Source organism: Strongylocentrotus purpuratus, unplaced genomic scaffold (genome assembly GCF_000002235.5).
Source record: "Strongylocentrotus purpuratus isolate Spur 01 unplaced genomic scaffold, Spur_5.0 spur5_scaffold_7, whole genome shotgun sequence".
In the NCBI taxonomy this organism is placed as follows: domain Eukaryota; kingdom Metazoa; phylum Echinodermata; class Echinoidea; order Camarodonta; family Strongylocentrotidae; genus Strongylocentrotus; species Strongylocentrotus purpuratus.
The window spans coordinates 19,793,091-19,816,725 of record NW_022145613.1 but is presented as its reverse complement, the minus strand read 5'-3'; the positions used below and the strand labels follow the sequence as shown (position 1 = coordinate 19,816,725).

The following is a 23,635-nucleotide window of genomic DNA, read 5'->3' as shown; positions in this document are numbered from 1 at the left end:
CATATTTACATCGTTTATAACATTTATACAGAACAGTTACAAAAATAATACTCGTTTGCAAAATTAACATATATCATTAACCTAGTAAGCAGTAATGTCAATAGGAAAATATTAATTAAGTCGCAATTATGTGAATAAGACATGTAAATATTACAGAACATGCACGTAGTGTATGTACGGCTGAGCCATTCACAAATTACAACTTTGTTTAAACAATCTCTTAAATGAATTGACAGAGGAAGCCGTTCTCAACGAATTATCTAGCTTATTCCATTCAAATATGGAAGAAACAATTGGGCTACACTTATAACAATCAGTGTGAAATCTAGGCACACGTAAACATCCACTGTCTATTTGCCTTGTATGATGCTCATGTACATCATTAGGATTGATTAAGCCTACCTGAAGGTAAGAGGGTGCTGAACGCATTTATATATCATCATAACGCGACTTAACTCAAACCGCTTGTCTAGTGTCATCCATTTAAGACTTGTGAACAAATCAGCCGACGGTGTGTCATATGTCTTGTTCAATATTATTCTTGCGGCCCTCTTTTGAATTTTTTGCAGCTTAGTTGTATGAGAATGAAATCGGTTCGACCATACAACAGAGCAGTAATCTAATCGTGGCAACACTAGACTGTTATAAAGTAACTTTAAGGATTTTTGAGGCAAAAAACTCTTTGCTCTCTTTATCATGCTAATGTTTTTCTGGGTAAGTTTACTTACGTTTTCGATTTGTTTAGACCATTTCAATTCTTCATCTATCAAAAGTCCTAGGCATTTGGTGAATTGAACTCTTTTGATCAAATTGCCGTTTAATGAAATGGTGAAAGATTCAATTTTCTTGAGATTAGCAGGAGAGCCTATTAACATGACACAAGTTTTTTCAGTGTTAAGAACAAGACGATTTTCCTTAATCCATGCCATGACTCTGTTTAACGCAACAGTTAATTTTTCTTCCACAACAGTTGCATCATTTGCACTGACGGTAAGTGTCGTATCGTCAGCATACATATCTATGATACCTTCAGGAGTACATTCAGGTAGACTATTAACATATATTGAAAATAAAAGGGACCAAGAATTGAACCTTGTGGCACACCTAATTTGATGGTTGATGGATGCGACTTGGCTCCTTTGAATTGGGTCACTTGTTGTCGATCCCCTAAATATGATTTGAACCAATAAATAGTCCTATTACTACAACCTATACAAGCTAGTTTATGTAGAAGTAGCTCATGGTCAACAGTATCAAAAGCCTTACGAAGATCTATGAAGGCAACTCCAGAAATTTCTTTGTTATCAATATTCAACGACCATTGATTTACAAGTTTTGCAAGGGCAGTAGCTGTTGAATGTTTAGGTCTAAAACCAGACTGATTAGGGTGTAATAATTTATTCACGTCCAAGAATTCACTGAGTTGTTGGTGGACGGCCCTTTCTATAATTTTACTCACGATAGGTAATATCGAAATGGGACGGTAATTATTCAAAGAAGAAATATCTCCAGATTTGAATATTGGTACTACCCGAGCCTTTTTCCATTCACGTGGAACAACTCCTGTAGACAGGGATTTGTTAATGATATCACAAAGAGACTCTGCGATAACATTCTTCGTCATCTTTAAAAGTTTACAGCTGATGTGATCTTCACCAGTTGCTTTATCTATACTCAGATTATCAATCTGTTTCAATACAAAATCCTCAGTAATCAAATTCAAATTAAATTGCGAATGAGTTGGACCAATATTATTGTCCTCGTCTACTCTCAGTTGAGACTTATTCCTTCGCAGGTCCTTTGTAATCTTAGTAGCATTAGAAATGAAAAAGTCATTAAAAGCTTCAGCAATATTTGCATTGTCTGACACATTAGCACCATCAACATTTATGCTATTGGGAGATATAGGTAATGACTTAGGCACAAGGTTTCTCAAACATCTCCACATTTGCTTACTATTGTTATGATTTTGCGAGATCTGGTCTGCATTATATTCTCTTTTTCTTTTCCTCATGAGATGAATAACTGTATTCTTTAGATATTTGTAGGTGTCCCAAAGATCATCACTTTTGTTAGCTTTAGCAGCTTTGTGAACTTTATCACGTTCCGTCATAAGCTTAACAATCTCGTCAGATATCCATGGACATGCCTTTTTTCTTATCCGCTTTTTACATACTGGTATGTGCTTGTTGATTATATTATTGAATAGAGTCAACCACATATCCCATGCAACATCAACATTATCTATATCTTTTATGACCTGCCAAGGAGTACTTCTCAATTCACTGTAAAATTTCTCCTCGTCAAGATTTTTAAACGAGCGAAATTCTGCGTATTCGGATTTGTTATGGATCTTTGCACTAAAATCGCGAACCGTATACACCAAATAATGATCACTTATGCTAGTTTCAAATATTCCCCATTCATTGTAAAGTTCCTTGTCTGATACAAATATCAAATCAATTAAAGTAGAAGAGGTATTTGTAACTCTTGTGGCAGTATCAATTAGCTGACTTAACCCGTACATATTTGTATAAAACATTAACTTTTCAGCATTCAGATCAAGTTGGTGTGGCATACAATCACAATTGAAATCACCTAAAATAATACAGCTCATATCTTCCGAGAGAGCAGAGTCCAAGTTTCCGTCTAATTCTTCAAAGAAATCAACGTGAGAATTTGGAGGTCTGTAAAACTCTCCAACCAGGATGGGAGACTTATTTGGATAATGCAATTCAAACCAAAGGCATTCTAAAGTAGAAGAAATCAAATCATCCCTTCTTTTATAATTGAACCTCTTGGATATATATACAGCCACACCACCACCATGTCTCGTACGGTCTCTACGCAATAAAATATAATCATCTATATACAATTCAGAATCATCAATCATGGAGTCGCAAAATGTTTCATTTAAACCAATAACATCAAATGATGCATTTCTCAGAAGTAATCTAAGTTCGTCAATCTTAGCAACTAAGCTATGAATATTCAAATGGGCAAATTTTAAGCCCCTGTTTCTAAACGGAGGAACTGAACCACCTTCCAACTGTTTAATGTTACTCTTATTCAGTTCATGAGATTGATCCTGAAGATTATGATGTAGTATGCCAGTACCAGAGACAGAGTTTAACTGCATGTTGCCATGACGAGACGTAGATGCTCGTTCCACCCCTGTTGAGCTTTTGTCAGTGGAAACATTGGAAGAGCAGGTGCAGACTTTAGCCTCCCTCTCGGAGCAATCATCTCGAAATCCTGCGTTGAAGATCCAACAACTTCAGCGTAGGACGTTTGCTGAGTAGGTGTAGGTGGCCCTCGAGGTCGCTCAATAAAGTGGCGTAGATTAGAGGCAAGAACAGCTTGTCCTGCCTTATTGATGTGGACCCCATCTCTGCCAAGGTGCCTGTCACCTATGTTGTCGTTGCCAACGAAACCCCATCTCCTTTCACGGGCAGCTCTTCTCAATCGCCCATTAACCCCATCGACACTACGCCTCTGGTGAACCGATTCCCATCTGCGGTGTATAACACCAGACAAGCATACATCACAGCCTTTCGCTGCAATCACGTCTGCTAATGCTATGATGTCATTGGCGGTTGATGTACTACCATTACCTTTCGACAAGTCATTTGACCCGACATGTAGAATGACGTCTCCTTTCGCCTTTACACCCTCAGTAGCCTTCTTAGAGGAGATATCAGCCACCGTTGCCCCTGGGTTCGGATGGCAGACTACTCTATGTTTTCGGCTCAGGAGTCGGCCCTCGATGTGCTTGATCATCGAGTCGCCTTCGATGACAACATCTGGTAGCTCAGACAAGCGGCGTTGGCGATGCCCTTGTCGGAACTCATTGGTTTGGTCGCTCGTCGACATCGAAGTCGAAGGCTTTGCGTCAGTGCCTTCGAAAACAGCAGCAGGTACCTCCAACAGGCGGCGCTGGCGATGCCCATCTCGGTACTGTTTCATCTGGTCGCTCCACGACATCGGAGTAGGAGGCTCGACGTCTGTGCCTTCAAGGACAGATTCATGTAGCTCAGATAAGCGGCGCTGGCGATGCCCATCTCGGTACTCTTCCATCTGGTCACTAGTCGACATCGAAGTAGCAGGCTCAGCGTCAGTGACATGATTATCCGCAAGGACATCGAACCTATTCTTCGTCGGGACGGTATAAACAACTCTTGAGATAGTTCCCACTATCTCATTGAGATCTGTTTTCTCCTTTACCAGATCAGCACTATCGAACTTAGCTTCAAGATGGATAAGCCTGTCGGCTAGTTCATTAACTGACGACAAAACTAGATTGAATAGGTCATAGAGATCAGCTTGCTCAGTATTCGTCTCCTGATTTCTTTTGTCATTACTCGCTTGATGGATATTGTCATTGATTGCACTTTGCAGCCTATTAACCAAAGTTTCTTTTACACCATTTTTATTTAGACCACGTTTCTGCAGTTCAGCTTTGAGTTCCTTCACACGGAGACTTCTTACGTTAACGATGGTCATTGTGACGTCATTTAAAATAATTGTTCACCTGTTTGCTGAAAAGTACTGCGTTAACATCAGTGCGTAATATACTGAGATAACTCACTAGCGCACACTTGCGTTGTATCTTTGCGCTCACTTGCGCTGTATCCAAGATGAATTCTGCGTAAAGTGTTTATATTGCGCTTAATGTTCAAAAATCAAGAAAATAAATATTTAAAAATTGACCAAAATAACAGTATAAAATGGCCTAAATCTTTAAAAGTCTAAAAATTTGTGAAAAATGAATTACACAAATCTCACCACTGTCCTTTCGTCGTCAGTTTGGTATAAAAAGTTTCCTTGAGTCCATTATTTGGCTGCAGAAAAGTGCATTTTTCAGGAGCTCGCGAAAAACACGTCCATCTCAAGAGAGATATTATTAGATATGTCAGGGCAGATTTCCATTTAGCCTACCGGTATATATTCCTCAAAATGAGCATGAAAAACTGAAAAAGATGTGCAAGAATCTGGAATTATGTATGTATACTACAAGATATGTCTTTCCATTTGGTATATTATATTCGCTTGCAAATTAAAGAGGAAGTCACAGCAATGATGATATATCTCATCTTGAATTGGAAATATTAAATATAATATTTCTATATACGTAGTTTCACTTTGGAAACTTACACTTTCATTTATATATATATATATATATATATATATATATATAATAACTTTATTTTTCTAGGCCGTTTTAAATTACTTACAAATTACTATGTAAATAAAAAGATCAACATCAAGTTTTATTCCCCCCCCCCTTCTCTCTGCATCTTCCTTTACTTTCTTCCCTACCCATATATACTTTTACTCTCTTTGTCTCCACCCCCCTCCCTCTCTCTCTCTCTCTCTCTCTCTCCATCCATCTATCACTCTCTTTCTCTCTTGCTCTGCATTTGTCTTTACTCTCTTCCCTCCCCACATATACTTTTTTCTCTGTTTCTTTCTTTCTCTTTGTCTCCCTCCCTCTCTCTCTCTGCATCATATCTTTACTCTCTTCCCTACCCATATATACTTTGTATTTGGATTTTTTGTTCTCTGTCTCCCTCCCTCCCCTCCTCCCTCCCCCTTTCTCTCTCTCTCTCTCTTTCCCTCCATCTATCTCACTCTCTCTCTCTCTCTGCATCTGTCTTTACTCTCTATCCTCCCCATATATACTTTGTCTGTCTTTTTGTCTCTCTCTCTCTCCCTCTCTTGCTTATTTCTCCTCTTCCTGTTCTCAGGTTATTGAAATGAAATTGAAACAGAACTTTATCGTTTTCCTTTTGCCATAATGTCTTCTAACAATAAATTACATAAATTAAACTGGTTATCGAGCAGCCTCTTAGACTGAATATTAAGTTTTTAATTTTTTTATCACAGTGCTTAATCAATTACCTTTTCCCTTGCGGAACCAGCCTGTAATTGAGAATCTTGATGTCTGTGTGTTATCGTCGCTAGGGGGAGTTGGGAACAACGTTAGATTACTCTCTGTAAGCTCTCTTCTTGAAGGTGCTGCCATGTTGTTGGTTTTAAACCTGCATCAATATCCTCAAATCCAGGTTTAAATTCTTCCACATGATCTACAAAAAAAAAATAATAATACAATCAGCTCAGTTGCCTTGTGAAATATGCATGGATTTTGCGCATGCAGTAAAATCGTGCAGACCGTTATTTAAACTGTATTAAAATACCCTGTCCCTAGACCGTAGACTAGTTCATCGTCTACTTAAAGGTTGTCCATCTTCCCGAGGATTTATCGCTTATAATGTGAAAGTCTGTACAAAGTCAATGTAAAATGCATCAAGTAAATCATTGCAGAATTTATTTTCGCATTGCCAACGTGCCGATCAAAAATATGAAACATCTGCGAAAATGCAGACGATCCATATTTTAGAGGACCAGCGCCCCTGCTATGGTGAGACTCACTGAGAGCACATAATTATGAATTATAATTATAAAGAAGAGAGAAGCTGATGATTGCATCATTTTTTGCTACACTAAACACTTGTGTGTCTAATGTCGACATAAAACTAAAAGCCAAGGCCTAGGTCAAGGAGAAGAAGACCCGGAAACGCCTCTACATACTCAAGCCCCACCTCCGCACAGGCCGCTAGCGCTCAACCTCGGGCGCACGGGATCTCGCGCTCGCACCTCAGTAGTTCTGCACGTGCACGCAATGATCGGTCGACCGGTGCAAAATCACGCAGCAAATGGATTATTCAATGATTATTTGTCAGAACTATTTACTTTTACTATAGCTAGAAACACATACACTGAATTCATCACAGAAAATTTGCTGGAAACACAACATGACACATTATTTTAACTCACATTTCCTAGTCGATCGCGGATCGGTGAACAAACCCGATCAGTCAGCTGACAGTGTAAATAAATAACAACTGAAGTAAGTGAACATTTTCTTGTTTTCTTTACTACGGTATGGTGCCTAGATAAAATATACTAGAAAAAAAAAATTGAGCCACGCAAGAAGCTATCGGGTATGGTTTAAATACAAAATCATAGAGAAAGGATAGCATTTTAAAAACGTTTTCAGGAAGTTTTCCAGGGGAATATTTATCCTCGGGGTTATTTGGAGCTGGTGGTGAGAGGGGGGGGGGGGGTATTATTAGTATATTAGGCCTAGAGTAAAGTACCCGGTAATCGGTCAGCTCCGGTTTTCGGCCAATTGGTTGGATACATGGTAAAATCACTTTAAAATACATCGCATAATAGCATAACACATATCCCACACATACCATACCATGCCAGTGTCACTGAAGAACCACATTTGCAATGAAAATATATCCTAAAATATCACATTTTAGCGATGTAATCGGCGGTCCCGCTACCCAAATCTGAAAATCGAGTTTCTTACGCGTGTATGTAAGAAATATGGGTACCATAAAATGAGCTTTATTTCAAGTATTTTTCAGATATAGAGCCCGATTTTGTGCTGGTCGCAAGCTCAAAAGTATCTCATCGCATGTATTAAATCAATGCAGCCGCACACCGCGACGCACACACGATATGTCTGTCTAATTCAGATTCCAACTTCCGATCACCGCTGTGCCTGTATTCGGCCAGGCGAGCACCCGGGAGCTCCGGCGTGGGATACCTGCTCCGCCCGCTTGTGCTAGACATCAGCGCAGAAACGCACGGCGCGCGCGAGCGCTTCCTATTGACTTTGTACATGCGGCCGTAAACTGAAACGCTCGGCCGATAACCGGCTCCAAACAGTGAAAATTGAAATGAATATTGTCATGGCAATTCGTGATTTTTTTTGGGATTCTTTTTTTGTTTAAATAATAATAATATTTGCTTCATGATTTGAACAAGAAATGATAATAAATAGGAAGTAAAGAGTCCAATAAATAGGATTTTGTCTTAAGTGGCCGAAAACCGGGTACTTTACTCTATACCGGTACATGAATTTTAAATTAAATTTCAATTTATGATGGGGGCTTGGTATTCGGACACTCAGTGGCGGATCCAGGGGGGGGGGCCCGGGGGGCCCAGGCCCCCCCCCCTTGAGAAAAAAATCATGTAAAATCACGTGATTTTTTACCTTTTTTTGGGGTTGGGCCCCCCCCCCTGGCGCTCAAGGGGGGGGTGCAAATCGAAATTTTTTTGAGGATCAAAAAAAAAAAAAATGTGCTCACTACCCCCCCCCCCCCCCCCCCCCCCCCCCCCCCCCCCCCCCCCCACTGAACGAATTTTTGGCCGGCGCGTTTTTCAAATTTTCGGGAGCAAAAAAAAAAAAAAAAAAAAAAAAAAAAAAAATTGTGCTCTGTACCCCCCCCCCCCCCCCCCCCCCCCCCCCCCCCCCACTGAGCGACTTTTCGGCCGGCGCGATTTTCAAATTTTCGGGAGCAAAAAAAAAAAAAGTTGGGCCCCCTCCCCTAAGAAATCCTGGATCCGCACCTGCGGACACTTAACAAACATTATGTCTTCTGATTAAACGAAAAATATATTCACCGAGTAGCACTAACTATACTGTGTGTTAGTAGGGCTACATGGTGGGGGGGTCATCGGATAACTGGGATATGGAAATGAGGTGTACGTAGTTGCCTAAATATTTGGAATTATTCCAAATTCTGGATCCAGAGGGCAGTGGGTGTTTGCAGCCCCCTAACCCCTATAGATCTCTTATCCTATTTATACCTGCTCATAAACAAAGACAATAATTTATACATCATTTTAAAGGGTCATTTTTAACATACAATATTACTTGAGAACATGATATTAGCTGTCGTATAAAACAAATTTAAGGTATGCAAGGAGATATCCCCCCCCCCCTTCAAGGAGGTATCCCCCCCTTCTTCCTATAACCATGGGACCTATAGTATACGTCCATGCTAAAGACACTGACACGATATTTTGTGATACTTTAGAAAGCCTATTTTCTGCTTTATACATAACTTCTTCAATTAGGGCGGTGTAACATGATAGACACACTGTTTACAGGGGTGGATCTTTCAGGGGTGGATTTTCCCGTCCGAATTTTTTCTTTCTAAGCAGCATAGAGCTAGAGGGAGAGAGACTCCATGAAAGATAAGAAAAAAGAGGGAGAGATATCGCATAAAATAATGTTCAGTTTGAGAATTCAGAGATACCTCAGAATGTATATACCTAGAGCTTCAAAGGTTAAACATTTTCCTGGCACGTGCACGTACCCCTCTTGAATGGCCCCTAAAACCCCACGCCGTAAAGGCGTCGCGCCGGCGTCGCGCTTATACGCTAGTACCGTTACGCCACTTGGAAAAACCTGGAACCGCCCCTGATCATATACACACACGTACTCAAATACGTAGCTATGGGAAGGGGTATATTATGCTTTCCCCACAAATGGGTAAAGGGAATAGAGGAGAAAACAACACAGAATGAACGGGAAAGAGGAAGGGAATATACTTAATCTTCTCCTCCCCTTTGAGGTTATTTCTGTTCCCCCTATATGCCTATTCAAAATAGGCCTACTCCATGCAGAGGAGGTTTCGGAAGGGAAGAGGGCCGGGGGAGGGGGGGGGGGGCTGTACAACCTCCCCGCATTGAAAAATACGTCAAGGATCAATACTAATATAGGCAATGTCTTTAATCTACCCTTCAGCCGATCAGGACATGGGACCAAACAGTTTAACTGAGGTCACTGCCCGGCCATGCATGCACTTTTATAATAAAAAACCCGGTAAATCATACTTATTTATACTTATTATATGTGTTGGTCATATTCATTGTACATGAAACTAGTCTTTTGCCATATTAAAATGTTTTATAGGCTTTGTTTGTTTAAATGCTTGACAATCCCAATGATTTTTTTTTTTACGGAAAAAAAATATTTAAAAAAAAAAAATGGGGGGAAAAAAAAAAAAAAAAAAAAATCCGCCCGCCCGCCCCTACTCCAGAAAAGCAATCGAGGACAACCAAACAATTTTTTTTTTGCCTAATCGAAAAACTCACTTGACGGAGCATTTGAACAAGTCATGTAACTATACACTATGTAACAGTTGCATGGGCATTGGCGTAATGGAGGGGGAACTCATGCAGGGCATCAGAAATATTAATCAGATGAAATGTGAGAAACCAAGGCCATAGATCGATAGGTTGTTGGAGAGGGGTTTATATGATTTTGAAATTGAAAATCGCGCCGACCGATACTCAGTAGGGGGGGGGGGGGGGGGGGGGGTAGTGAGCAATATTTTTGTTCTTTTCTTTTTTGCCCCCCCCCCCCCGAAATTTGAAAATCACGCCGACCGATATTTCGCTCAGTGGGGGGGGGTGGAGGGGTTAAGGAGCATCAATTTTTTTCGAGAAAAAAAATTGAGTGGGGGTTTAACCCCCGAAACACCCTCCCCCCGCCCCGCCCCCCCCCCCCCCCCTGTGTACGCGCCTCATGACTCAGCCCCACCCCCCCCCCCTCCCCCGCTCTATCCTCTATTTTTTTTTTGCCATTCAACATGGGGTGCACGTGCCCCTCTACGCCTGAGTGATGCTGTTATCTTTATACAATGTATATGCCCCCACAAATCACAAACAGTCTAGTGATTACCATATATTACTTTCTGTAATGCACGTCGGGATATCAATAAAGTAGCTATTCGGGTGTAATTTATTTTCGTCTTACAGCTACCATAACCTTTACAATCTGAGCTCTGTCTCGAAATTTCAGCGTGGCGAATGACAAACAAAATTGATGTTGTGATTACGCAACCACACAGTACAGCAGTATACGAGCTGCTGCTGCTAGCTGCTGCCACTTATATATAAATTGAGCTAAACTGAGTCGTTGTTAATGTGCAATATACTTTAAAAAGGTAAGTCATCAACTGCATAATTAAATTTCGATATATTTTATCATTCACCTGTCATTTTCTGTTCTGAAATGTAGATTCTATTGTGAAACAGGAACTGCAAATGCAACTTTTGCAAGTTTTTCTGCTCTGCCTTTTGCCTTTCTGGTTTGGCATTGATTTAAATTTTAGATTTTACTTGTTTTAAATAGTAATTTAGATCTAGATTTAGATCTACATTATATTATATATAGTCGGCTACACAGTATATATAGAGTGTACACAAAAATAAGAAGGAAAAGAAATGGAATTTTGAACAGAATATAATATAGAGGCTTAGATTCTATGTCTGTTTTCACAAGAAACCATGGCATGAGGTGGCTATGGACAGATTTCTTTTTGGAAGTTTTGCGACAGCCACCTGAAGCTGAAATTACTATAAGTATTACTGATTACAGCTCTAGCCAACATTCTGTCTTCTCTCCTTCCATTCCTCCTTCAATCTATTCATACTCTTGCATGCTCAGAGTCTGGGTGGATTTAAACTTCTTGGCCCGAATTCCTGTACAAAGTAGCCTTAAGGGCTCTCTCGAAATGTTTTTTTAATGATACATTTCGAGAGAGCCCTTAAGGCTAGTACAAAGGAGGTTTGTCGACAAACCTAGGTTTATGTGTGCTGAAACGCATCGAAAGGCGTCATATGAGGCACATAAACCTAGGTTTGTCAATGAACGTCCTTTGTGAATTCAAGCCCTTAAGTTCTGATGCTTTGGTCTGCATTCCGGCACAGCACGCTACCAATGTATGAGTCTGCAAAAACGAGTTGAAGTTGGGCGGTGATATAAAGCTATAGATACTTCAGACTACATCTCCTGTGTCGTAGATGGCGCCATTCACTATGTCACCTAACCCTTACACTAACCCTAACCCTTTTTTATCATGTTTCATATATCATATTATTACTAGATATATCATTCTAAGCTAAACCAATATTTTTTTTTCTTCAATTTGGGTGGCTGTTGCAAAAGGAAGTTTTCCCGAAACGATTGGTATCCATAAGTGATATGTTAACTTTAACTTCTAGTATCCATTTGAACATGTTGAAAGGGTTCATTGCAAAATTATTGTCATTATTGTGTAACGTAGACACTGTAGTAGTAACAGAGGACAAGCAGAGTGTGTTTGATTAATTCGTACTTGGCCTGAATGCATTCACCAACAGTTACTTGCTTGAGAAAATAGTTATCCTCAGAGTGAAATGGCATCAGGTGCAGGTCCAACAGACGGCCAGATCAGAGACACTATCAGGAAGCAACTGAATACAGACAAGATTAAGCTATGGCTCCAGCCTTACACATTAGAGAATGGACAGAAAGGGGAAACCCCAGAGGTAAGATGCCAAACCTTGTACTTGTAAAAACCATTATGTGGGTTCTGTATGACAATGCTCTTTTATCATTTCTTACAGGAATGAACATCTTGAAATGCTTCTTCAATATACATGTTGATTTTAAACTTATTTAACCTTCAATTCTAATGAATCAGAATCATGTGATGAATAAATTATAAGGCCAGTTTTAAGTGGTTGTGAAATCTATCTGTGAACCATATCTTACATCCTATAATTATTAAGTTTGTATAACCTTCCATGTATCAAAGTATATGTCGTCTTTATCTCGTAACTTAAATTTTAAGCTTGTATTAAGTAAACAAGTCTTCCCTCATTTGAGATGTTTCACAGTTTCTCTCTGATTCTTTCTCTTCAGGACCTCACAACTAGATTGGCATCAAATTTAAACCTCCCAAAGGAAATTGTTACCGCAACTCTGGAAGAACTCAGACAGCATGCAGTTGACAAGCTAGCAGCTCGTAAGAAGTTCCAGGAAGATGGCATTACCAGTTTGAAGGTCAAGTTGACAGGGAGTATCCCTACCAACATTAGCAGAACAGGATTCAACCTGGAGACAAAGCTTGATGTTAGCAGCACAGCTCTTAAACAGATGTAAGTTTGAAACCAGACCAATAGAGATTTTTTTTTTTACCCGGTTTTAAGCATTGAGCACTGCTGTAGCTAAAAAAAATGATCTAAAGAACTGTCGGCATTGTATCATGACATCCCATTGAAACAAGTGTTAGATTTAATTAATGGGTTGTCAAGGTTTTATCAAGGTTTTGTGAAATGCTGTCCAGGTATACGGAAGAGGACCAACGGTCTTTTTTTGTTGTCGCATGTTGCAGCTTTAGGACACATCAAGGTTATAGAGGTTGGCAATGGCCTTGCAAGATACACTTCTTGGGGCCTCCTAATTAAAAAAGAAAAAAATATGAAGATCCTGGCAAAAATACGACACTTTTTCAATTACACCAAATCCAAAATGTGCTACAGTGAACAGAAATATTTCCTTTTTTAAGATTAAAACAGATGTTCTAAGCAGAGGTAGAGTAGAAAAGCTGGCTAAGAAAAAAGTGCTTTCCCTATTTCCCTAGATCACCCAACTTCAGAATTATCCTTTTAAAAAAAAGATTCTTTTCAGGTCATTCATTGCAGACTTCAATAATCTAGAAGGGGATAGTAAATAATGTGTGTTTTTGTGCTTCTAAGAACTTCTCTGATGACCAAGACAAAATGTAGATTTATTATTTTCATAATTCATAATACCCACCCCCCCCCCCTTTCTCTATCTGTCTCCATCTCTCCTTATCTCTGTATTCATCTTTCTATCTCATTTTCTCCAAGTATGTCTCTTGCTTGTGGTTGTCTGTATGTGTTTCAATTCAATTCATTTATTTTTCCTCTCTCAATTTTTCATATTTACAATGAGTCAATGATGGTATATTTTTACTTATTCGCATATAAATATACATATAGATCAATTTGCACAATACAAAACATTTTTTTTTTTTTAATGAAAAGGGAAGGGGGAGGGCCAACTAAAAAGCAGAGCTTGTAGGGTGTAGGCCCCCCCCCCCCCTGTAAAAGTAGTTATTATGAATTATTATTTTATGAGAAAAAAATTGTATGTATCACACTCTCTCTCTCTCTGTAGGATAAGTCAGCAGACTTCTCTTGGTGTGGATTACCTCAAGCTGATCAGCTGCGGTCAAGTCTTGGATGATACCAAAACCCTTCAAGAACTAGGACTAGGCCAGCAATCACAGGTAAAAATAGTTTACACACGTGATCTTTCACACAGTCTATACTGTGTATGTGAGACAGCAAATGTGGATATGACCGTAAACTTGGCTTAAGTGATCAAACAAAATATCTTGTGAAGTGTTTTGATTAGAATGAGATATGCAATATACCATTCTAACTCTAGAAAGCACATCAAGAATTAGATTATGATATAAAGTCACTATTTATGTGCTTTTGAAGTTCTTTGGAAATTAGAGCAGTAAGCCCAGTGTTTAAGATCTGGCAACCACTGCCAGTGTACAGCACATTTCCAGATTTAAATTCAACAAGGTACTCGTTTATATTTATATTTATATTTATAGCGGTTATATTTGTACAATGAATGGTAGTGGTTATTTTACCTGACTGCTAAGAAAGCATAAATGCTTGTAAGTAAGCAACCAGACGGCTTTAATATCATGTGAATATGTAAAGTGGGACAGTTGTCGATGAGATGTTTTACATATATATATATATATATATACAACAAATGCATTGGGCATTGATTAAAACCCTCAGCCTCTTGACTCGGGAGTGAAGTGAATAAAACACCAGACCATAGTGCTCCCGCAAAGTGTTTGAAGGAATATCCAAGGAGTCCAGGATTACAGTACAATATTGTCCATGTAGAGGTGATGTGGTCTAGTGGATAAGTCACCCGACTGCAGATTGCAAGATACGGGGTTCGAGTCCCACCGTGGCACTAATGTCCTTTCACAAGACGTTAATCTTCATTTGCCACTCTCCACCCAGGTGTTAAATGGGTACCCGGTAGGATGCGAAAGTTAATGTGGTTGCATGAGCAAGTGGCGCTTGTAAAATGGCGACTGGTCGGAATGCTCCCCAGAGAGAGGAAAATGTGCATACATTGTGAGTGGGTATAAGCCTGAATCCGATGACAGGGGTAATATGTACTGCCCCTAGAAACAATGTATTAGGTGCTATATAAATGTGGGCTCTTATTATTTATGAGATGATTCTACATCCTTTGTAGGTGATGGTGATTTGCCTGTCAGAGAGTGAGGTAGAAGCAAGGAGACAGGAGGACCAACGTCATCGTCTAGAAAGGACCAAGGAAGCAGCCAAGATCCTTGCCACAAGAAACTCAGGTCAGCTGCCCTTCATTGTAGAAAACATTTCAGGACTAGGTTAAATGGTAACCTTTTCTTCTTCAACTGGTCCAACACTGGTATCTTTCTTTGATTGCTACAATCTTCTGATATAGAAATGTATCCGATAAGTAGAAGTATATGAAGAAGAATTAAAAAAATATTTAAAAAATTGAAATTTTAAAGAAATTTTAAAATTGCCAGATAATATGGGAAAATATGATTTTGAACATGTCATTTCGTTAATTCGAGATGAGTGGAAAGATGATTTGAATGATAAAATTGCATTCAATATTTGCATCTAATCTTGATTGAAAATGAAATATTGCTTTGTATATAGGGCTTAATGCGATCTTTTAAAATTATCTTTTTAAAGGGAGAAACATCTCAGCAAAAGCCTTACGTTTGTTCTTTTATCATTTGCAGAAGACCGCATAGGTCGAGAAGATGACCGGTACTTTCTCCAGATTGCGGACCACACCGGGCGTGCCATCAAGCTGCCGGATGAAGAAAGACAAGCCCTCTCCGTTGCGTTGACGCTCAACGAGAAGGGACGGGCGTGTTTAAAGAGAAAGCAGCATGGAGAAGGTCTGCTCATTCTACTCGAGGCTGACCATGCTTTTAGGTATGTCAACAATAATCTGTTTAGTTATGTATCACCCAGTCACACCTCAAAACAGACTTCAGCCCCCCCCCTCCCCCTACTCCGGAAACAGAGGGACAGCATTCATGTTCCCCAAATCTCTGGTAAACGGGGACTTTTCACGCCTCAAAGTCCAGCTTGTAATACACAAAAAATTGGCCCGTATTGACTTTACACACCAGACTTAGGAAGGTGTTTTCAGAGAAAGGGAACATGCATACATGTACCCTAAATAACACTGAGTGGGGGGGGGGGGCTTCAAACCAACCAATAATCAACTTCAGAATCTACACAAGGTTTACACAATTTTGTGTTTGGTCAATGCCTGGTCTTGGTCTGATCATGAAATCTGTCAATAAACGCCGCTTGAAGGACACAGAATTAGAGAGTTGGCTTTTCTAGGTAGATCCTACTAATTAAGCATTGTCCAGATAATCTATGGTAAACCACAACAGTTTAAACAAAATATTTATCATGTAATTCTGTTAACATCTCTGTATCTTATAACATACGCGTAGGACCTTTGTTGCCGGCTGTTGCCGCGTTTAAACAAAAAGGCTGCTGTTTACCACATATCTGAATAAGATTTGAGACATATTTGGTTGAGGTTAATGAAAGGTTTCTGGGGATGATGATGTTTTCCAAATGATTCACGGACAGCATCCTTTTGAGAAAATAGATTTTTCTTTGATGTCAAAACCGGTTGTGAAGTTGGGTATCTTGAAACAAATTGTTAAATCAAGGTGAACAATGAAAAAGAGCCCCTCTGAATGAAACTTTGCATCACAATATTGTATTTGTGATACTGTCTGTTTGGAGCCAGAAGGCTGTAAACTTCTATTGTTTTATCAGCTAACGCCCTTATCGCTCTGAACAGACGATGCTATACTTGTAAACTACCTAATAGTGGCATGGTATGGGTTAAAGACATCTCTTTTTCTTTCTGTCATCAGGCAATGTCGATCAGAGATTTTGGAGGCAGTAGACAACTATGCTGTGCTGTGTTTGGACATTGTATGGTGTTATCTAAGTCTTCAAAACGTTGACCAGCTACCTGATGCAGGTAATTACATTGATAGCAAACAAGGATTTTTACACGTGCAAATGTTTCGCTTCCATTCCATTTAGGCTATTTTCACTGACCTTTTAAACTTTAAAGGGGAAGTCCACCCTGATATAAAGTTCATTTTAAAAAAAGAAGAAAAATAAGAGAAACAAATAAGCGAAAGTTTGAGCAAAATGCAATTAAAAATAGGAAAGTTATGAAGTTTTAAAGATGTCATCAGTGAAACACAAATTGGCAACACTGTGATGTATCATCCGAGCTTCCTTTCTCATTTGCTCTGTACAGAAAACTTAATAAAATGTCATTTTCTTTGTTATTGATATTGGAATAGATTTATTTCATACAGGGGATTTAAAAAAAACATATTTGCAATAACTGAGATAAAATGAATCTCAGAATACTGTCTCAGATATTTTCTTTTAGATCTGTAATAATGTGAATGTAAAATGTAAAGAGAATTTGCACAATGAATCATATAGTTTGACTAAAAATAGCAATCTTTCTGTGCTAGAGGCAGGTACTGGTAAATGTAGTATGAAGTTTCTTCTCATGTGCGATATTTCATATTCAATTCTACAATGGACTAAAGAAATTAGAGGGTCATTCCATGTCAAATCACCCAATGGTTTTAACCCGACCATTTTTTATTTTGATGAAACTTAGTGTACTTGTTGAGTGTGATCTCACAGCACCAAATCCAAAATTTTAGGTCAATCGGGTGAGGGGTTTGGGAGATACGGCCAACCAAATTTTGAGATTTTTTCAAAAATGGGGGTGGTGGGCCTACCTTTGAACCCTTGTATCTCGGGACCTAATGGGTCAATCTTCACAAAATTTGTATAGTTGGAAAGGGTATTCAATAAGGATTCCAAATCTGCCGCCATTTTGAAAATTTGTACATGTTGGGGTACCTTGACCTCTTGACCTAAGATTTGACCTTGAAATTGACCTTGTGGATCACGTGACCTTGACAACATTTTTCATGAAATGTAATCTCTGACATGTTCACTAAAAGTTTCAGAGATATAATATTTTTTGTTTAGGAGCAATAAGGATTGAAAGTATCCATAGTTACAGATATTCACAATAAACCCTATTATAATGTATACAATACATGCAATATGCACAGTACAACATACATCTTCCACATGCTTTTTTGTTCTATGCATATCCATTTTAAATGTCAGCAGTACTCGAATAGAAATAAAATGACAAGTTCATATAGGCCTAAAGTTATGGCTTTAGGCCTCTGAGTCGGTTCTAGGATATTTACCCCCCTGGAAAATTAACTCCCAGGAAATGTCCCCCCCACCCCCGAGGATAATTACCCCGGAGGACTATCACACCCAGAGGACAATAACCCCCAGACAATTACCCCCTAGGACAATTACCCCTGAAAATATCTCTGAAACTTTTATATGTTTAAGTGAACATGTCAGAGATTACATTTCACGAAAAATGTTGTCAAGGTCACGTGATCCACAAGGTTAATTTCAAGGTCAAATCTTAGGTCAAGAGGTCAAAGTACCCCAACATGTACAAATTTTCAAAATGGCGGCAGATTTGGAATCCTTATTGAATACCCTTTCCAACAATACAAATTTTGTGAAGATTGACCCATTAGGTCCCGAGATACCAGGGTTCAAAGGTAGGCCCACCACCCCCATTTTTGAAAAAATCTCAAAATTTGGTTGGCCGTATCTCCCAAACCCCTCACCCAATTGACCTAAAATTTTGGATTTGGTGCTGTGAGATCACACTCAACAAGTACACTAAGTTTCATCAAAATCAAAAATGGTCGGGTTAAGATTTTCAGATTTTTTGGGTGATTTGACATGGAATGACCCTAGACGCAAAAGTCTTACTCTGGAGAGATATAATAACTTGCGATATAGTAAACTCAGAACTACAGAAAGGGTTAAATCTCATTTTCTGATCTGATTTGTTTTTGCCCATACCATACAAGAGTCTAGACTGAGGATGTGTGAGGAATGCTTCAACCGTAGCTATGGAGCAAACATGGAGAGATTGATGGCATTGAAAGGTGACAATAGCAGAGAGTTGGCACTCTATGTGAGGCTCTACTTACTACAGGTAAGCTATATGGAACTATAGTCATCATACTTTCACTACAGTGCAGCAGCAGTCTTCGGGCATTGTACAGAGATAACAGTAGAAGTTTATCACTTTATGTGAGGCTCTATTTACTACAGGTAGGCTATATCAAAATACCAATCAAACTTTTATTAGCAGAAGTCTTAAAGCGGAACTGCACTACTTGCGCCCTCTATATAGCCAACAATGCCTAAGCGGTACCCCTTGACTCCCCATGTTACCCTTTTCTTATGTTAATTGAGAGCTGATTTGATGAGATAACCACCTGCCAGTGACCACTCAGGGAGGTCTAATCCCTTCTGGCCAAAGTAGGGCAGATAAGCTTTAAGCCTTGTTCAGATTGGAAGGGGTTAACCATTGCATTTTTTAAATGATAGAAAACTAGATTTAAAATACTTCACATTTCAATGCAGAGCTTAGTGAATATGCATAGGACCTTTGTTGCACTCAGTTGTCATTCAATAAATGTTTTTAAAAAACGCAGCAGTTTACTGCCTCATACCTGAACAAGCCTTTAAAAGGCAGGTAAAGGAGAGTTACAAGTAGCACATTTAATGTTAGGCTCTATATATTGCAGGTGAGCTAGTAGCAATTAAAATTAAGTTGCAGTATTCTTGAGTGGCTCTCTTGTCAAGAGTCAGCAAAGGCCATCTGAAGAGAAATCTTGAAAAGTTTTCCTGGATGATCTTCTTGCAAAGTGTGGTGGAGTGGGATGTATGGTTTAGTGAATCAGATTGCTCAATATTGAAAACAGACTTTAGAGAGACAATTTTTGTAGAAACTGATAGGGTCACTAAACCTGCCATCAGGACAGATCACTCTTGATTGAGTCTTAAAAGAAGAAAAAGGAAACAAAAAGGAAAAGAAATACATGCAAGACTGGCCTGCCATGGAAGATGCTATTAATGGGTATCTAAATGTTTTGTTTAATGCAGAGCAATATTTACTAAGTCATTCTCTACCTCACCATATTTGTGGTTTTGAGCTGTTGGATTACTAATTCTTGCCATCTTACCACTCCACATATAGGAGAAAATATGTGAAATTTCAATTTTCTCAAAATATTAAAATGTACAGTCAAACCTGTCTATATATAGCGACCGCCCAAGGGAAACACAAAAATTGGCCTTTGTAGACAGGTTTCCTAAGTAGTACATGATTCAATTAGAAACCTTTTTCAAGGGAAACAACAAATGTGGCCTTTGAAGACAGGTGGTCACTAAAGCAGGTTTGACTGTACAATGCTGTGGTAGATATTGTACATTTATATGTTCATATGATTTGACATTTATTCTGATTTGAAGGAGTCATGTTATGTCTATTCTAATTCCAGGGAATTGTTGCTGTTCTGAAAAATGACTTTAGACAGGGAAAGACCCTTCTTGAAAAGGTATGTTCAAGTTTTTATTGTCAATTTATAGGTTGAACATTAGAGGGGAAAAATTGACTTCAATACACTGAACAGATATATTGCTTTTGGCTTTACCTTAGGCAATATATCAAAATAATTGTATAACATACAAATCCTCAATTATAACACTAGGAAGTTTACCCAACTTTACCTCTGGACCCATCTCTACATAAACCTTACTTAAATCCATTCATAACCCAAACTCTAATGCTATTCATGTGATGCCATGGAAACTGGAACAAATGTTAGATCACCTCCTAAAGGTATGCAATTATTGTGCAGAGTGTGTTAGATGAAATTAACTCATTGGTAAACTTTCAAATTGTCTCAAGCCTGCACCACAAATAGTATGGTCTAGGGACCATTTCGATGTTACGGAGTGTAGTAATTTATTCTTTTCTCAAAAAGAGCAATCTGATATTTGTTTTATACATTGTAGATGTGTAGATTCTCGGTATTTGATAAATAAGTATGACGTATCTCAAAATTATTTTTATCGACATGTAATGCTCAGTAAGTTATTATGAGTGTAGTGCAGTGATCCATTGTGTCAGCCAATCCATATTTATTGCATTCCGGTAGTATTGGTAGCTATAGAGGTTGTCTAGAGGTACAAATGTGTACATGCACTGCTTCATTGTGCTGCTCGATCAGCCAGTCATTTAATAAAGATTCCCAAGGCCATTTTAGAAATATCATGAGCTCTTATATTTACAGGCAGAGAGGGTCCTCAATTCCCTGCAGGTGGATGAAACTAAACTGATGCAGCTGATGTCCATGGGGTACGAGATGTCCGAGGCTAGGCTAGGACTGAGAGCAGCCACTGGAAACGTGTCCCATGCCATCACCAAAATCCTTGAACGGAGAGACAGAAGGAAGGAGATAGCAGAGAAGGAGAAGGAAGAACGCAGACAGAAGACAATACAGAGGAGACTTGGCAAGACTACTGATGGAAGCTGGTGAGTTGATTGTGCTTCTTTTTTTCCTGCTGACGATTTCTTGGGATATCTTCGATCCCTTCAGAGAATGTTGGTTCAAGTAGAAACAGAAAAATCAGAGAAACAAATAAATGAAAATTTCAGGGGAAAAAATGCCAGTAATGAAGTGATACCTTTTCTTTTCTCTCTTGTTTTCAAAGTTTAGGTCAGCAATATGGGAATCTTTCCCATTACTTTTGTACAAAATTATTCCAAATATTTTGTAATTTAAGAAAAATAAAAAATGGTCCGTTTCATCTTAAAATTAGACAGGCTTACCCTTTATAGAAATATGGATGATGGGATAGTTATTTATGACATATGTATCACACAAACAGGAATATGCTCCCAACGGGGATTCTCAATCCTGTCTCACGAGTCATATTAACATCTACATGTAAAATTTGTAACTATCTTGTTTTGTACATGTTACCGGTATACTATTTTTCTGAACCTTTCAATTGTTTCGCTGATTTGATCTGCTTAACATGATATTTAAATGTTATCTGAAGAGCTTAGTACCCGTTCATCCCTCCTTTCACATACACTGGCACTAAGACAGGTAAGCTGGATACATGTGAGCTTTCCTGGAGAGCAGGGCAACGATGGACCAATACCAGCTTGCAGAAATGTAGGAACCTTGTGGAAAATTGTGAACTTTCATTAGCAGATTTCTTTTTGACGATGTGAAGATTGCTGTACAGTAAAGGGATGGACAACTTTAATAGTAATGCGAATGTAATGTCATTTCCTCCATTTTACCCATAGATTCTATATGTACCTTAAGTATTCACTTTTATGTTTTGAAACAGATATTTAATCTGAAGGTATAATCCATTCTGACTCTTGAAATAATACCGGTCAATCATCAATTAAAGTCAGACTCTTTTTTTTGTGCAAATTCATGTTTGTGCATCAACTGTGCCACAGTAGATACGGGACCCACTGTTTGCACATACAAATGTACACTGCAGTAGCTTGTAATAAAGATTAGTTTATTGCAGAAGACTCAATAAAAGCAGTTTCGCAACTTTCCAGAAATCAACCAGACTGTTGCTTTCTTAATTTTTCTGTTCTTTTGTTGAAATGGATGTTTTGCTGTTCAACATGTTTGCATTATAATCTGGGATGTATGTGGTGATGAGTGAAAATCTGAAATTGAAGTTTTCAACAGGATGTGTCTGTCTGTATACACTTTCATTTCCGAATGTTTAATGGACACAGTTAATGCAGTTCAGTATTTCATTTCTTATACAAGAGCCCTGTCTCATGAGTTAATATTAATCGCAACTATGTAGATAAGAAATAGGGCATTGCAAACTTGCAATTTATTTGGATAAATCGCATCTCTCTATAATACGGGCCCAGTGATAGTTAATGGACTGTGGTTAATGTGTGCATTGATCTCATATTGAAACTTACTGCAAATATATGTCGAGCGTGATGCGGGTATATTGGACACTAAAAAGGACTATTTTTTTTTCAAAGGTGAAATTTTTGGCTTTTTCACTTTTCAGGCTTCATCATAAAATTTGTTCGCGGTGACTGGTGTCAAAGGTGGTAATGGTGGATTGGCCAAGGCAGGGTTTCAGTACAGTGGGGGGGGGGGGGGGGGGGGGGGGGGGGGGCAAGTGCTAGTTTACAGATTACTTTTCCTTTATTGGCACGCTCCTGGCTCTATAATGACCATTCACGTCATCACCATAATAAATTTAATAATGCCACCTTAAAGGTAATACAAAGTTTAGGGAATTTTTGAAAATTGGGTTGATAGTGATTCTTTACAATTTTGATATATTTAGATGCCCCTGTGGATGTATTATAAGCACTAGAAATTTAGCCTCTAAAACACTTCTGCTTTTGAGAAATATTCAATATAAAAATCAACCGGTGTTCCCGGTAAATTTTGATAAATTTCAAATAGCTCATACGGCCGTACAATGGTAGCTGCGACCATGAAAATCTCAGGATATGTAGTTGTGATATATAATTTCCAAAAGGGAATAGCTAATCGGACGTTTTTAGTCAAGAAACATTGTTTATAGCTTAATTAATATCTTGAGACCTTGAGAGGGAGCTATACAACATAAAGAGTTTATTATTTACAATTTCATAACTTTAGACTCGATTTCAACCACGACAACTATCACTGAATATTGTAGGATCGCATATGCTTCCGATATGTTCATTTGAACCAAATTCATGATCCCATACCAAAACTTTGTATTACCTTTAAACACTCACTAGTACTATCATAGAACGGACAGTAATGGACAAAAACAAAATTTTCAGAATACCAATTTTCTCGCCTTTTATTGACTTGAACTTGAAGAATAACAAATAAACAAG

The 23,635-nt window shown here is 38.7% G+C and overlaps 2 protein-coding genes across 3 annotated transcripts in view; one reads left to right on the top strand and one right to left on the bottom strand.

Moving 5' to 3' along the window:
* Positions 1 to 6,899, bottom strand: part of LOC579692 (1-phosphatidylinositol 3-phosphate 5-kinase) — a 54,164-nt gene extending 47,265 nt beyond the window's left edge. The window contains exons 1-2 of the mRNA XM_030974463.1: positions 6,838 to 6,899; positions 5,902 to 6,086 (exon numbers count right to left, since the gene is read on the bottom strand). Of these exons, the coding sequence (XP_030830323.1) occupies positions 5,902 to 6,025 (124 nt within the window). The 5' untranslated portion in view covers positions 6,026 to 6,086; positions 6,838 to 6,899. The remainder of the gene's footprint in view (positions 1 to 5,901; positions 6,087 to 6,837) is intronic.
* Positions 6,900 to 10,763: 3,864 nt separating this feature from the next.
* On the top strand, positions 10,764 to 22,327 carry LOC583762 (NEDD8 ultimate buster 1). Of its 2 annotated transcripts, none has more exons than XM_030974693.1 (11): positions 10,764 to 10,814; positions 12,013 to 12,180; positions 12,557 to 12,792; positions 13,838 to 13,949; positions 14,960 to 15,074; positions 15,501 to 15,699; positions 16,671 to 16,780; positions 18,750 to 18,877; positions 20,232 to 20,288; positions 21,027 to 21,268; positions 21,849 to 22,327. In XM_030974693.1, the coding sequence occupies exons 2-11, from the start codon at positions 12,049 to 12,051 to the stop codon at positions 21,850 to 21,852; spliced, it is 1,335 nt and encodes a 444-aa protein (XP_030830553.1). In that variant the 5' UTR covers positions 10,764 to 10,814; positions 12,013 to 12,048; the 3' UTR covers positions 21,853 to 22,327. The 2 variants fall into 2 exon arrangements, with proteins under 2 accessions (XP_030830553.1, XP_030830554.1); XM_030974694.1 differs by having other exon boundaries at positions 21,845 to 22,327.
* The last annotated feature ends 1,308 nt before the right edge of the window (positions 22,328 to 23,635 follow it).